The sequence below is a fragment of the Tenebrio molitor genome, chromosome 6, assembly GCF_963966145.1.
Source record: "Tenebrio molitor chromosome 6, icTenMoli1.1, whole genome shotgun sequence".
NCBI lineage: Eukaryota > Metazoa > Arthropoda > Insecta > Coleoptera > Tenebrionidae > Tenebrio > Tenebrio molitor.
Window position 1 is genome coordinate 10,150,708 of NC_091051.1, and position 15,634 is coordinate 10,166,341.

General features: G+C 32.9%; 3 protein-coding genes and 1 long non-coding RNA gene across 5 annotated transcripts; all 4 read right to left on the bottom strand.

Annotated features, from left to right (window-relative positions):
* Positions 1–21: 21 nt before the first annotated feature.
* LOC138133152 (myogenesis-regulating glycosidase-like) lies at positions 22–2,558 on the bottom strand. The gene is made up of 11 exons (XM_069050952.1): positions 2,540–2,558; positions 2,380–2,490; positions 1,876–2,333; positions 1,736–1,823; positions 1,538–1,689; positions 1,328–1,484; positions 964–1,261; positions 788–907; positions 606–735; positions 384–546; positions 22–329 (listed from the first exon to the last, which is right to left on the bottom strand). The coding sequence occupies exons 1-11, from the start codon at positions 2,556–2,558 to the stop codon at positions 145–147; spliced, it is 1,881 nt and encodes a 626-aa protein (XP_068907053.1). The 3' UTR covers positions 22–144.
* Positions 2,559–5,634: 3,076 nt separating this feature from the next.
* LOC138134019 (myogenesis-regulating glycosidase-like) lies at positions 5,635–8,094 on the bottom strand. The gene is made up of 11 exons (XM_069052083.1): positions 8,052–8,094; positions 7,892–8,002; positions 7,388–7,845; positions 7,248–7,335; positions 7,050–7,201; positions 6,838–6,994; positions 6,490–6,787; positions 6,314–6,433; positions 6,132–6,261; positions 5,914–6,076; positions 5,635–5,860 (listed from the first exon to the last, which is right to left on the bottom strand). Exons 1-11 carry the CDS (start codon positions 8,068–8,070, stop codon positions 5,676–5,678), a joined length of 1,881 nt encoding a protein of 626 aa, XP_068908184.1. The 5' UTR covers positions 8,071–8,094; the 3' UTR covers positions 5,635–5,675.
* Positions 8,095–10,620: 2,526 nt separating this feature from the next.
* Positions 10,621–13,720, bottom strand: LOC138133117 (myogenesis-regulating glycosidase-like). Of its 2 annotated transcripts, XM_069050921.1 has the most exons (11): positions 13,498–13,720; positions 13,335–13,445; positions 12,831–13,288; positions 12,691–12,778; positions 12,493–12,644; positions 12,281–12,437; positions 11,924–12,221; positions 11,336–11,455; positions 11,141–11,279; positions 10,923–11,085; positions 10,621–10,869 (listed from the first exon to the last, which is right to left on the bottom strand). In XM_069050921.1, the coding sequence occupies exons 1-11, from the start codon at positions 13,514–13,516 to the stop codon at positions 10,685–10,687; spliced, it is 1,890 nt and encodes a 629-aa protein (XP_068907022.1). In that variant the 5' UTR covers positions 13,517–13,720; the 3' UTR covers positions 10,621–10,684. The 2 variants fall into 2 exon arrangements, with proteins under 2 accessions (XP_068907022.1, XP_068907023.1); XM_069050922.1 differs by lacking the exon at positions 13,335–13,445 and having other exon boundaries at positions 13,498–13,557.
* Positions 13,721–15,060: 1,340 nt separating this feature from the next.
* On the bottom strand, positions 15,061–15,610 carry LOC138133119 (uncharacterized). Its single transcript, XR_011160251.1, has 2 exons — positions 15,454–15,610; positions 15,061–15,397 (listed from the first exon to the last, which is right to left on the bottom strand). It is a non-coding gene; the product is annotated as an uncharacterized lncRNA (long non-coding RNA).
* Between the last annotated feature and the right edge of the window lie 24 nt (positions 15,611–15,634).

Sequence of the window (15,634 nt, forward strand, 5' to 3'; positions counted from 1 at the left end):
AATAAGAATAGATTTACTGTAATATAAAGTGAAAATATTTAAATAAAATAATAACAGCGATAAACTTTACAAAAGACAATTTTTTATAGACAAAACAAATAAAGCTAGTAGAATACATCATTATTAAATAAAATTTAAAATGTGTTACTGTCTAATAAAGAATGGAAGGACATCAATTGGTGCTTCATAGTCTTTCAAAGTTTGGGGACCTTCATATACCTTTCCATCGTTTCCATCCTTCCACGAACCACTAGGAAGAACTATATCTCTACTAGTACTACCCTCGTCGACAATTGGTGCGACAAGTATTTTCTCTCCCAACAAGTACTCTGCAAGGAAAGAAATCGTCTCAAGCTTTCACGTTTCAAAATGCTTCAACTCACCATCATTCACTTTTAAAGCGTCAGCATTAGTCGGATCAAGCCACCAGATGGGCGGATTTACAGGAGTTCCATCTGTAATACTATTATTCATTGCATTTAAAATTTCATCAACATACTCTTCATGTAACGCAACATATTTCTTGACGATTGCCTCTATGTCAAACTAAAATTAATTTAATTCGATTAGAAAAAGTTATAATATTTAAATATGTATAAGAATACATCGTCGCTAGTTTTTTCCCATGGTAGATTACTAAACTGCATGGTGGGCATAAAAGTATTTGCTTGAGTCCACCTGGCAATTAATTCTGCATTTGGGTCTTGGTTTCCTCCAATTATATCAGCAAGGACACTGCAAACATTTAAGCATATATCCATGATGTCAAAATTAATGATAATCGTACAATCCGTAGCCAACTAAGTTGAACTGCAAAAGATTCGTAATAATAGAGTGGAGTCCGTTATTGAGCCCCCATCTTGAATCTTTATCTATTACTCTCACAAATATTGGTAGATCTTGTGTTCTATAAAATTCGATAATCGATCATGTAATCATGGCAATATAAATATCTTTTATTACCTCCATGCAGCTCTAACTTCAATTAAGCCACCAAAGGTAGCACAAATTCTCATATAAGCTGAAGTTAAAGAGTTGGGACTTAATTCTACGTCACCATTTAATACTGCATTTGGGGGAGCGAAATCAGTTTCTCCTGAATCAAATTTGAAAGCATCAATACCATGCTTTTCTTGTAATAACTTAAGCCTATCGATATACCATTGCGCTGCGTCCTCATTAGTAAAGTCGATGTAATGTGCTGGATTGCCATCCCACCAACTCGTTTCGTCACCACCATCTTCTGACTTGACAAAGTAACCTTTAATATTTTTAGTAGATCAAAATAGACACTACAGTTTTTACTATATTTAATTTGTTTAAATACCATTTTCTTCACCATAGTTCATTGTATCTTCACAGTCGTGGTTAACAAAAGGATGACTCCACAGAGTAACAGTAAAACCTAAATCTTTTAATGTTTTTACCGTATCGTTTATACTCGAAAATTGTTCATCGTTAAAAGTTAGTGAACCGTAACACGTCTAGAAAATATGTGAAACATATTTATATCATCACCAATTTTCCTAGTTCTTACTTCCCAATAATCATCAATTTCTATTTGTCCTGTAAAACCATGATCAGCAATATCTGTAGCAAAATCAACGATGATACTGTCATTTATGTTATGTTGATATCTAGCACAAGTCGTCCAAATTGGATTACGAATTATCCATTCGTCAGGATGATCTAAAATTAAAAAGTTTTTTTTTGTCAAATTAATTAAAATTTGAACCTTTAGGTTTGCCCAAAAAATTGTTGACTGCATGCAAATGACCTTCTTTAACATCATTCTTGGCAACTAGATTGTATTCCAAAAGAACCTTAAATTAAAATCGAATTACACAATAAAATCTTAATACTTGACTAAATTACTCTATCTCGTCCGACGTAAGGTGACGCTAAGGAGCCTATAAAACAAAGCCCTCCGTCCATCAAGTTATTTTGGTCCAAAAATAATGGAACATTGTCATTAACAAACACATAACCTCCTTTGGAGTTTAACCAGTACCGTTCGCTTACAGCTCCCATACTGGTCTTGGTGGATACATATTGTCTGTTTTTGAACGTATCCCCTTCTATAGGCCAATTAGCGGTCGACCTTTCAGGACCTCCAAACCAGTTCATTTCTCTCCTATTTAAATCTAAACAATCCTGGAATGTTATTTCAACATCATTAGACTGCCATGAAATTGAAAAACCGCCGTCAATGCTATCAATTATCAAGTCAACATTGTCATTTTGAAGATGGCAACTAGATTCTCCATCACAATCATCTGGTATATCTACACTCGTTGTCATCCCAATTTCTCCAGAAATTTTCTCCTCATCATCTGTAAATAAGGGTCAAGACCACGTCATACATCGTAAGAATCTTACCTAACGACAAACTTATTTCAATTGAATTTTCACCACCAGTTAATTCTAGGTTGACATTATCATTATTCAATCGTATGCTATAAGCTTCCAGAAGGAAGCATAAGAACCAAGCTGCAATTTATAATTTAGGATATCGTTAAAGACTTTTGACAATACTCACCAATGGTTTGTAGTTTCATGTTTCAACGTTTTTAACACGAATACAGGCAAAACCTGTTTTTATATGATTGTCAACTATAATTTATCTAATCACTAATTCTTGTCATATTTTAAGAATTTGTAAATGAACAGAAATGAAGATTTTATCCCTATGTTTACAAAAAAGATAAATGAAAAACAAAAGATTCAGGCACCTGAATCGTGACAATCGGAAATAAAAATCGATAAATCGAAATCTCTTAGTTAGCTCTCTTTGTAGCTTACAAGTAAACATTTTCACCTAAAGTGGTCGCCTTAGCAACAATTTGTGGCTATAGGCGAATGCATTAGATAATGACTACGTGTGAGGAGAATGCACAATATTAGCTGATAATGACTTGCACAACACGAGAAAAACTTGTTCAAAAGAGAAATATTTTTATTATTTAAACAGAAATAATTTTTTTGCACGACCTGTATATAGTGAGCAACTTTACTCCCTGATTGTATGGAGTAAAGTGGCTCTTTTTTCCCCTTGGGCAAAAAACCGTAGCCAACTCAAGCTTTTAGTCATCTTTTTTCCCTTTGGGCAAAAAAACATAGCCTATTCAACCTTTTATGGTACACTGGCGGCCATTAATTTGGAAACACCGACCTAATCTAGTTTACTGGATATTTTTAATATTTGATAGTGTAAGCGTTATGTCATGAACTCATGTCACTCATGTCATCGTTGAGCGCATTCAACAGACTGTCGCAGCCGAAATTGATATGTCAATAACATTGTCAAAGTGACAAACAATTTACAATAGAAAAATCTTGGTGTTTCCAAATTAATGGCCGCCACTGTACATATTTATTTCGAATTAATTTGTTTTTTCACTCGAGATGCAGTTTGTAGCCCGAAGGCGAAGCCCGAGGCTTCTACAAAGCACCGACGGTAACAATCATGCAATCCCGAGGGGCAGATACTATTGTTTGCACGATCCAAAAATTTTAATTGAAAAAAGCCGAAAGGTTAAAAATTATTTTTAACTGTCAACATGACATTTAAATTTAGCTTGACAGTTAGTGATAATTTACAAATTTTCGTTTTTTTTTCTATTAAAATCGGTGAGTCGTGCAAAAAATAGTATATGGACCTCGAGAGTGAATGATTTTTACCCTCAGTGCTTTGTAGAACCCTCGGGCTACGCCCTCTCGCTACAAACTGCACCTCGGGTAAAAATCATCCACTTCACTTCCTCGGTACATAATATACTATTGTAACATTCGTAACTTCATAATTATTTTTCATTCTTGTATGTGCAACGTGTACAAAGCATTTATTTCCTCGTGCTACATGAGCCATTACCAGATAGTATCTTAAGGCGACCTTACACCAAGGCAACAATTGGCAACATTTTTTACTAATAACCGGCAACATTACTAAAAAATGTTGCAGGCAACATGTTGCCAATTGTTGCCTTGGTGTAAGGCCGCCTTTACATGTTACCTAACTAAACCTTATCTAAGGTTTTCAGATACAGGCTGCGTCCTAAAAAATCGAACCACAAATAACGGAGATATGGCTTGTGGCGTTTTTTAAGACACCCTGTATACCTTCTTCTGTTTCTTGCGAAGTCGTTCCCCAAGTGGGAACGCTTCCGAAAAAACCAGTAGGGAGTGTTCCTCTTCCACCTCAACATATCATTGTACAGAATACATTGTACACTTAAGACTTTCGAGCCTAATATCTCGGTTATTTCCCAACGGATTTTTGATAAAATTATTGAAAATGCAGATATTTTAAACGATGAAGATCAGTTAGTAATAATAAAATTGCGTCAAGTTAAAAAATGTAATTTTTTTGTTTGACACTGTCAGAATTTGAGAATTTTCTCCTGTGTGAACGGATTTTGATAAATGTGACAAATTGTCACAACGAAACGTCAAGCTAATTTTAAAAGTTTTAAGCGATTTTGAGCCCTTAAGTGTCTCATCGAACAAAAAAAACGTTGTATTTAACTATTAACACATGTTTCCTTTATTGAAAATTAGGCGCAATTATTATTATTAGATTGTTAATCATTAAAAATTAGGTGTTTACACAAACAATTAACTAAATCACTCATCTGATCCACCTAAAAGATTAGATTTTGTTGTTAAAAATTGTATCTAAATTTTGAAGGTATTTGAACAGTCACCTTTTGAAACAATTGATGAAATCTGTCAAAAGTGGACGCGCTTTATTAGAAAAGTAAAATTGTATAAATTTATTGAAAATACTTTAAAAAGAGACACAATAACAGAAATTTCAGTATTGTTGAAAAAGGAACCAACGTGTTGGCATTGAACAGTGAAGTAAGTGTTTGTAAGGTTAGAAAGGCAAAAGTTAAATGTCACCTGCGTTTGTGCCAAGAGGGGTGACCAAAATTCGGCGATAATGCGAATTTGTTTCATACCCCTCTACGTTTTTGCCTCCGCAGCCACGTTCAACAGAGTTTTTTATTTTTTCTTGCAAACTAGACGTCTTTGAAGGACGAGTTTCTCCAAACAGCATTTTTTATTGACAATCAATTTTTTGATATAAATTTTAAGTGATTTAACATTTTAAAAAGGCATATAAAAATTACGTTTTTAAGACTTGGGTTATTGTACTAATGGGATTTTACTCTTTCTGCCTGTCTTTTTACCTCTATCGCTCTAACAACACAACACAGAATTCAATATGCATTTGTTAGTTATACATTTAAGTGCATTGTTTAAATCATCACCTTCGAACCAGCAAACCACACAAATCTCCATTTTTTTTTATTCCAACCATATCCAGTGCGACAATCAAACCAGAATTAATCTTTAATTTTTTATTATCTCGTTACAAGAACATAAATCACATTATTTTAAAAAATACATTAAATATGGGTTTCTAAAAGCGATGTAAACATCGCAAATATAACAATTCAATCTTAAGTTGGTAAAAAGCAAAGCACCACACGTTAGACAGATCATGAACAATTTTCTTTTATAAATTTATTATAAAGAGGAGGTAGTCATAATGAAGTGAAACTATTTAAATAAAATAATAACAAAGATAAACTTTGTCAAAGACAGTTTATTTTGGATAAAACAAATAAGCTAGCAGAATCAACCTTTATTAAAATATTTTTCAAAATATGTTACTGTTTAATAAAAAATGGAAGGACATCAATTGGTGCTTCATAGTCTTTCAAAGTTTGAGGACCTTCATATACTTTTCCGTCGTTTCCATCCTTCCAAGAACCACTAGGAAGAACTATATCTCTACTAGTACTACCCTCGTCGACAATTGGTGCAACAAGTATTTTCTCTCCCAACAAGTACTCTACAAGTAAGAAATCGTCTCAAGTTTTCACGTTTCAAAATGTTTCAACTTACCATCATTCACTTTTAAAGCGTCAGCATTAGTGGGATCAACCCACCAGATGGGCGGATTCACAGGAGTTCCATCTTTAATACTATCATTCATTGCATTTAAAATTTCATCAGCATACTCTTCATGTAAGGCGATATATTTTTTTATGATTGCCTCTCCGTCAAACTAAAATTAATTTAATTCGATTAGAAAAAGTTATTATATTTAAATATAAGAATACATCGTCACTAGTTATCTCCCATGGGAAAAAACTGAACTGCATGGTGGGCATAAAGGTATTTGCTTGAGTCCACCTGGCAATTAATTCTGCAGTTGGGTCTCCGTTTCCTCCAATTATATCAGCAAGGACACTGCAAACATTCAAGCATATATCCATGATGTCAAAATTAATGATAATCATACAATACGTAGCCAACTGAGTTGAACTGCAAAAGATTCGTAATTATAGAGTGGAGTCCGTTATTGAGTCCCCATCTTGAATCTTTATCAATGATTCTCACAAATATTGGTAGATCTTGTGTTCTATAAAATTTTATATTCGATCATGCAATCCTGGCAATATAAATATCTTTTATTACCTCGATGCAGATCTCACTTCAATTAAGCCACCAAAGGTAGCACAAGTTCTAACATAAGTTGAAGTTATAGAGTTAGGACTTAATTCTACGTCACCTTTAAATACTGGATTTGAGGGAGTGAAATCAGTTTCTCCTGAATCAAATTTGAAACCATCAATACCATGCTTTTCTTGTACTAACTTGAGCCTATCGATATACCATTGCGCTGCGTCTTCATTAGTAAAGTCGATGTAATGTGCTGGATTGCCATCCCACCAACTCGTTTCGTCACCACCATCTTCTGACTTGACAAAGTAACCTTTAAGATTTTTAGTTAATACAAATAGACACTTCAGTAAAATTAAATACCATTTTCTTCGCCATATTTCATTGTATCTTCACAATCGTGGTTAACAAAAGGATGACTCCACAGAGTAACAGTAAAACCTAAATCTTTTAATGTTTTCACCGTATCGTTTATACTCGAAAATTGTTCATCGTTAAAAGTTAGTGAACCGTAACACGTCTAGAAAATATGTGAAACATATTCATATCATCACCAATGTTTTTCTAGTTCTTACTTCCCATCTATCATCAATTTCTATTTGTCCTGTAAAACCGTGATCAGCAATATCTTTAGCGAAATCAACTACGATATCGTCGTTTATATCTTTTTTGTATTTAGCCCATGTCGTCCAAATTGGATGACGAATTATCCATTCATCAGGATGATCTAAAATTCTAAGTCATATTTTTGTCAAATCAATTAAAATTTGAACCTTTAGGTTTCCCTAAGAAATTGTTCACTGCATGCAAATGACCTTCCTTAGCATCATTCTTGGCAACTAGATTGTATTCCAAAATAACCTTAAATTAAAATTGAATTATACAATAAAACCTTAATACTTGACTAAATTACTCTATCTCGTCCGATGTAAGGTTTCGATGCGGAACCTATAAAACAAATACCTCCATCCATCAAGTTATTTTGGTCAAAAACTAATGGAACCTTGTCATTAACAAATACGAAACCACCTTTGGAGTTTAACCAGTACCGTTCGCTTACAGCTCCCATACTGTTCTTTGTGGATACATAATTTCTGTTTTTGAACGTATCGCCTTCTATAGGCCAATTAGCGGTCGATCTTTCAGGACCTCCAAACCAGTTCATTTCTTTCCGATTTAAATCTAAACAATCCTGGAATTTTATTTCAGTGTCATCTGACTGCCATGAAATTGAAAAACCGCTGTCAATGCTATCAATTGTCAAGTCAACATTGTCATTTTGCAGATGGCAACTAGATTCTCCATCGCAATCATCTGGTATGTCTACACTCGTTGTCATACCAATTTGTCCAGAAATTTTCTCCTCATCATCTGTAAATAAGTCTCAAGACTACGTCTTACATCGTTAGAGTCTTACCTAACGACAAACTTATTTCAATTGAATTTTTACCAGCAGTCAGTTCTAAATTCACATTATCATGCTTCAATTGTATGCTATAAGCTTCCAGAAGGAAGCATGAGAACCAAGCTGCAATTTATAATTTAGGATATCGTTTAAGTCTTTTGACCATACTCACCAATGATTTGTAGTTTCATGTTTTAACGTTTTTAACATGGATACGGGTAACGCCGGTTTTTATATGATTGTCAACTAACTATAATTTATCTAATCATTGATTCTTGTCAAACTTCAAGAATTTTTAAATGTACGCAAATGGAAAAACAGCCTCATGCGCCTGAACCGTGACCATCGAAAATATGATCTCGATAATAAATCGAAATTCTTATTTTTATTTATTTTTGTTAAATTAACGTTTGAATCCATAAATATTGAGTTGTTTTGCACCCAATTTAGCTCCCGTGTGTGAACGGTGTGTACTCACTTATTCACATCATTTTGATGTGGAGCGCCAACCATAAATTTTACATTCAGTTTTCACACCTACTTCGACTACAATCATTTAGAATAACCCTGTACAACACGAGAAAAACAGGTTCAAAAATAGTTATTTATGTTATAAGGACAAAAAATAAAATATTTCGGACGACAATTTGTTGAAACAGCAATGAGTTCCAAATATGTTTTATTCCATTCCAAAAACTTTACAAAATCCAAAATAGTAGTTTATTTAACGAGTTACTGTAAATTTGGCTTTTTTTTGGCACGAGTGGCCCAGTTTACGGAAATTCTATTAAAATGTTTGCTATAGTGAACGATTTGATATTGAAGAATATGCAAAACAGGCCGAATACGTTAAAAAAGTAACAGCGCACGAATATTTAACAACATTTTTCATGTTAGTTTAAGGAGTCTATAAAAAAACATTGATTAGTTGCAAATTTTAAAATTATCTATGAGAGATTTCAAGTCACGTATCTCAGGAAATAATCAAAATTGAACTTTTATTGTTGAAACATTTTTTCTGCACTTGTTAGGAAATATTTCATTTTTCCTAACTCAAATTAGTAGGTACTCAAATATGTTAGTTTTCCAAACTCTAGTAGATAAAGTTATTTAAATCAAGAAGTCAGGCCACTACTATAAAAAAATTTAAATGTACAAAAATTAAGATTTTATCCTTATGTTTACAAAACAGATAAATAAAAAACAAAATCTTTATCAATCGGAACCATGACTATCGGAAATATAATCTAGATGTATTGTACTTCGAAATTACTCAGCTATCTTTTCAGCTTACAGGGAAATATTTGCGTCTAATGTACAGGTGTTCCAAAATTACTACCTTATCGAGGATGTTTAATTGTACATGAAAAATGGAACATAATTTTCAAACAAAAAAATCAATTGTTGTTATTATTAACGGTAATACAATGTAAACAATAGTTATTTACGAACCGAGTGCGAGAAGACATTTTTCGCACATGAGCGCATTATTTGAGGCACAAGCGACGAGAAGCTTCATTTGCGCGAATGTGCGGAATACGTCTTCGCGCATCGAGGTTTGTACAATATTTTTTGAAACGAACATTAGCATTTTAAAATTATTTCCAATAGTTTCCAATTTAGTGAATAGATGGCGCTTGCCCAAGTGTCAATCGAATTAATAGCGATTTATTTTCATTCTTTCGAAATTTTCAACATTCAAATTGGAGAAATGACGTTTTGTAAAGCATATTTTATTATTATCAAGTCAAATTATTTTCAGAATGCTCAAAAACACCAATGCTTTTTGGATCATTTTGAAGCACTAGTGCGCGAAGTCTACGTTCGCGGTTAACTGTTGCATTTGCGAAATGTCATTCTGAAGTTAGTGAGATCAAAAGATATACTCGTACATCATTACCTTCCAATGTTGCCGTAGTGGATTTAAGAAAAATTTTTCGATTTCCAAAGCTTCTAAATTCTCTATTATGCAGGATTAGATATTGATAGTGAGTGATTTTGTATTTTGTGATAATATGTACGATTAGAGGTAGCTGTCATGAAAATTTAATGTATTTTGAAATATTTGACCTGTTAAGTGCCACTTTCATAGACCGCCAAATCAGCAAATAAGTCCAATAGAATTTTTTTAACATTTTTCTGACGTTTACGGTAATCTCTTCTACACCGTAGTGCCCCGTTAGTACGCCATTTTTGGGACATCCTGTATATGTACTACCTAGACGAATGCATTAGATGATTTTATCCTGCAACAGTGGTTATTTTCCAAGTGATTTAAGCATTTATTTTTCGTGCTACATAATCCATTATCAGCTAATATCTTGCATGTTACTTAAACGTTATCTAAAGTTTTCATCCATACATTCTGTTTCTTGCAAAGTCAGAAATCACATTAAAATTAATCTTTAATTTTTTATTACATTATCACAACAAGTTTATAATTGTATAACTAATTATAATAAATACACATGACTATGTGTTTATTTTATAAAAGCGGTGTAAACATGGCAACTATAATAGTTCACTAGGTCACTGCGTTGATATTTCTGATTTCCTTCAAAAATTTGAATTTTAAAATTTAGTTTTGAAATCAATTATAAAAAAATATTGTTTATATTTCGTGCGTGAAGATGTTTTTTGTGCATTCAAAGGCTTTACTGCCTCGACCTGAGTCTTGGCGTAAAACACCTTTCATGCACAAAAAACACTCTTTTCACGCACTTAATACATAGAAAAAGAACTATTATAGATTGAACAAATAAAGATATTAGAATCCATGTTTATTAAAATGTTTTTAAAGATATCTTACTGTTTAATAAAAAATGGAAGAACATCAATTGGTGCTAGATAAGCTTTCAAAATTTGTGGACCTTCATATACCTTTCCATCGTTTCCATCCTTCCACGAACCACTAGGAAGAACTATATCTCTACTAGTACTACCTTCTTCGACAATTGGCGCGACAAGTATTTTCTCTCCCAACAAGTACTCTGCCAGAACGAAATCGTCTCAAGCTTTCACGTTTCAAAATACTTCAACTTACCATCATTCACTTTTAAAGCGTCAGCATTAGTCGGATCAACCCACCAGATGGGCGGATTTACAGGAGTTCCATCTGTAATACTATTATTCATTGCATTTAAAATTTCATCAGCATACTCTTCATGTAAGGCGACAAATTTCTTGATAATTGCCACTCCATCAAACTAAAATAAATTCGATTAGAAACAGTTACAAGATAGTTGCAATATATTGCAATACATCGTCACTTGTTATGTCCCATGGCAAATAACTAAACTGCAACGTGGGCATAAATGTGTTTGCTTGAGTCCACCTTGCAATCAATTCTGCAGTTGGAGCTTCAACATAACCATTTCCTCCAATCATATCAGGAAGTACACTGAAACACAGTCAGCATAGGTATATCCAGGAGATCAACAGAAAAGGTAATCGTACAATACGTATCCATTCAAGTTGAATTGCAAGAGACTCGTAATTAGAGAGTGGAGTCCATTGTTAAGACCCCACCTTGAATCTTTATCCAACATTCTCACAAATATTGGTAGATCTTGTGTCCTAAAATGTTTGGTATATTCAATCAAGATTACAATATACAGTATGTCCCGGGATTGAGTTTACAAGAGGGAAAAAAAATTTTTTTGATTTTACGCAAAAACTTCAGAGGAATAACTTTTTTTGCTTCATCTAGTCCCCCCATTTCTGTTATTAAAAAGTCTTTTTCAATACAGAGGAAGACTAATCATTAAAATCAAAGAAAATGCAGAAAAAATCAAATGATAATTGAATATAAAACTATTCTATTAACTATGCGCCGTTTTCTGTACATAATTCAAGTCCAAATTTTAACAAAAATGTGAATTTAAGAATACAGTGTATCAATACTGGGATTTTAATAACGGAAATGGGGGTTTCAAATGAAGCAAAAAATATGATTCCTCTGAAGTTTTTACGTAAAATCAAAAATAAAAAAAAATTTCTCTTGTGAACGCAATCTGAGGACATATTGTAGATAGTTTTTATTACCTCCATGCAGATCTGACTTCAATTAAGCCACCAAAGGTAGCACAAGTTCTAACATAAGCTGAAGTAATGGAGTTGGGACTTAACTCCACGTCCCCATTAAGAACTGGATTTGGTGGGGGATAATCACTTTCACCTGCATCAAATTTAAAACTATCAATACCGTGCTGTTCTTGTAATAACTTGAGCCTATCAATAAACCATTTTCCTGCTTCCTCATTAGTAAAGTCGATGTAATGTGATAGATTGCCATTCCACCAACTCGTTTGGTCACCTCCATCTTCTGACTTGACAAAATAATCTTCAATGTTAATTTTTAATTAACTGAACTGCACACTAATTTAAAATTAAATATGGTACCATGTTCTTGGCCGTAGGTCATTGTATCTTCACAGTTGTGGTTAACAAAAGGGTGAGTCCACAGCGTAACAGTGAAACCTAAATCTTTCAACGTTTGTACAGTATTATTTATACCAGAAAATTGTTCACTGTTAAAAATTAGTGAACCATAACATGTCTAGAAAATATTTGAAACATATTCATATCATCAGCAATGTTTTTCTAGCTCTTACTTCCCAATAATCATCAATTTCTATTTGTCCTGTAAAACCGTGGTCAGCAATATCTTTAGCGAAACCAAGTACGATATCGTCGTTTATATCTTTTTTGTATTTAGCCCATGTCGTCCAAATTTGGTTACGAATTATCCACTCGTCAGGATGACCTAAAATTCTATATTATTTATTTACTAAATCCATTAAAATCAAGACCTTGAGGTTTGCCCAAGAAATTATTGACGGCGTACAGATGCGCTTCTTTAGCATTACTCTTTGCAACTAGATTGTATTCCAAAATAACCTTAAATTAAGATCGAGTTACTCAATAAAAACTTACTGCTTGACTAAATTACTCTATTTCGCCCGATATAAGGGCCCGATAAGGAACTTATAAAACAAATACTTCCTTGTTTTAAGTTATTTTGGTCCAGAAATAATGGAACCTTGTCATTAACAAATACGAAACTTCCTTTGGAGTTTAACCAGTACCTTTCACCTACAGCTCCATTATCGGTCTTTGTGGTTGTATAAATTCTGTTTTTGATCGATAAATTTTCTATAGGCCAATCAGCTTGCCACATTTCAGGACCACCAAACCAGTTCATTTTTGCGCGACTTAAATCTAAACAATCCTGAAATGTTATTTCTGTGTCATTTGACTGCCATGAAATTGAAAAACCGCTGTTGATGCTGTCAACTGTCAAGTTAACATTTCCATTTTGAATATAACAACTGGAAGCTCCTTCACAAGCATCTGGAATATCTACATTTGTGGTCAGACCAATTTGTCCAGAAAGTTTCTCCTGGTCATCTGTAATTAAGTTTCAAAACAACGTTTTCTCGATTTACAGTATTACCAAAAGTTAAGCTTATTCCAATAGAATTTTCACCAGGAGTCAAGTTTAAAGTTACGTTTTCGTTATTCAATTGTATGCTGTTAGCTTGCACAATCGAGCATAAAAACCAAGCTACAATGTATAATAATTTTGTATGTTGTCCCAGCATGATGGCAACACTTACCAATAATTTTCACTTTCATTCTTTTATATTTCTAACACACCACCCGTACGACCTGTTTTTATATGACTGTCAAGAGATCTAATCACTGATCTGTTTTCAAATTCCTACGAACTACCATCATATTTCTAGAAGAAATAGGTGCAACACAATTAAACACATTAAACGTTATTTTATAAAAATATTTCCCAGAACTAGCATTGTGCAGTTTCTAAATTGTAGTTAAGTGTTCATTTCCTATGTTGCATTTGGAGATTATTTTAGAATACTAAAATTAACCATTTAGAATTGTTGGAATTAAGACGACGTTTAGACAAATTTTTATTTTTCTCTGCTTCGAGTTTAAAAAAAAACTACAAACATTACCATAAAAGATTCTATAAAATAGCAAAAGAAATTAGCAATTAATATCCATATACAGGGTGTATCTGAAATACGTGTGTTAATTTTAACGAGTGGAAAAACTCTATGTAACATTTTTACGAAAAAGTTTACAAACTGATTTAAAATTAAAAGCAAAGTGTCTATCGAACTGGTTCGATAAAATGTCACTTTACTGCCTTGTTCATAAATAGCTATTATTTATTTTAAGTAATCTCCAAAACCCCGACGTAACAAACAAACCAAAGGGTACACTTTCGTGGAAAATAATCATGTTATAAACATCTTCATCAGTTACTAAATTGATCATGCAATAAATTAACAAATTGGAACTCTATCTCCAGCAATAATAAATTTAATAACTTTTGATTTTTCATTGGGTTTGGTGTGATTTTATTAAGACACTTAAGGTTCTACTGAAACAATTTATTGATTATAATTGTCCAGTTTTAACATGATGAAGCTTTACCACACACTGCGCTATTACGTATCTCTCCCTGAATCATTTTTTTCTTGAACTAGTTACGTTTAAGATCTAATACTGCAAAATAATTCACAATAGATTCTCTTTATTTAAGCTGTTGACAAGTCTTTGCTTAGCAACTGTCTTGAGTACATAGATTGATAAAACTACGACACACAGTTGCTTGAAAATAAAATTTTATCTCTAACAACAAGATTAATTAGTGCCAAAAACATTTCGTGCCAAAAAACCACAACACATTTTAAAGACTTGGTATTTTAATTCAAATAAAAACAAAAAAATAAAAGTGGGATTAAAATTCTTTATCTTACAGGTGGAGTTTTTGAGCTAGCTTAGACCATTGTTTTCGGTGACAGAAGTCAAATTTTAATCACAAGTGAGATAAAGTACTCACTAGTGAGTAAATTTGGCAGCTGCCATTTTACTTGACTGAAACTTCATTTCTTGGATTTTTTGCAATAGTTGCACCTGTAAGATAAAACGTCGTATATCACACGTGATCGAAATGCCATTATGAAACTCGTGAGAAGTGTCCCACTCGTGCGCAAGCGAACTCGTCGGTCAAAATTCTCACTCTTGTATAATGCATTTCTATCACTTATAATATAATATACTATTCTTCTAAATTAATATTTATTAAAAAATTATATAAATTGAAAATGGCAGTTTCTTAACAATAGTTTAGCATTGTAAAAACAACATTTGTTTATATTTTTATTGAATCAGCAATAAATTATTAACTCTGCAAACATACATAGTTATCAATGTCAAATAGATGAATGGAAAAAAGATATCGATTTAGTAAACAAATTTCAGTAAAAAATTCTTCTGCATTTGCCGTGAATGTAACTGTGGTGTGATGGACACATTAATTTTCTAACGAAATGGTTAAGCTGTGGTCCTCCTGGTATTCCCCAAAGTATTTCTACTTGTCTCCTATTGGTTGCATGTTTACCACGCTGTAAAACATACTGCACAGAGTGTCCGACGATAACAAGCAGTAATAAGACGGTGACAATTCTGGACTGCATGATTCTTCTAAAATAAATGTCCCAGTGATTTTACCATAGCAAAAAGCGTTCAAACCAACTCACCAATTTTTTTCTACACACACACTTTATCCTGCACCTAAAGTACAAATCATATCGCCAAATATAACAAGGTGTACCCAACCACAAGAATCCGTCATATGAGATTATCTTGTGTTGAATTAGTTGTCACACCTATATTTAATGCCGACAAACGCTTTTTCTTAAAAAAATTCATTCATCATTA

What these genes read in the sequence shown, in the direction of transcription:
- LOC138133152 (XM_069050952.1), bottom strand. An exon ending in TGAAATAAGTTTGTCGTTAG is followed by an intron (nt 2,334 to 2,379) that starts GTAAGATTCTTA and finishes CCTTATTTACAG; the next exon opens with ATGATGAGGAGAAAATTTCT. An exon ending in TTTTTTGGGCAAACCTAAAG is followed by an intron (nt 1,690 to 1,735) that starts GTTCAAATTTTA and finishes TTTTAATTTTAG; the next exon opens with ATCATCCTGACGAATGGATA.
- LOC138134019 (XM_069052083.1), bottom strand. An exon ending in TGAAATAAGTTTGTCGTTAG is followed by an intron (nt 7,846 to 7,891) that starts GTAAGACTCTAA and finishes ACTTATTTACAG; the next exon opens with ATGATGAGGAGAAAATTTCT. An exon ending in GGGAGATAACTAGTGACGAT is followed by an intron (nt 6,077 to 6,131) that starts GTATTCTTATAT and finishes AATTAATTTTAG; the next exon opens with TTTGACGGAGAGGCAATCAT.
- LOC138133117 (XM_069050921.1), bottom strand. An exon ending in CTTATATCGGGCGAAATAGA is followed by an intron (nt 12,779 to 12,830) that starts GTAATTTAGTCA and finishes TCTTAATTTAAG; the next exon opens with GTTATTTTGGAATACAATCT. An exon ending in TTTCTTGGGCAAACCTCAAG is followed by an intron (nt 12,645 to 12,690) that starts GTCTTGATTTTA and finishes ATAGAATTTTAG; the next exon opens with GTCATCCTGACGAGTGGATA.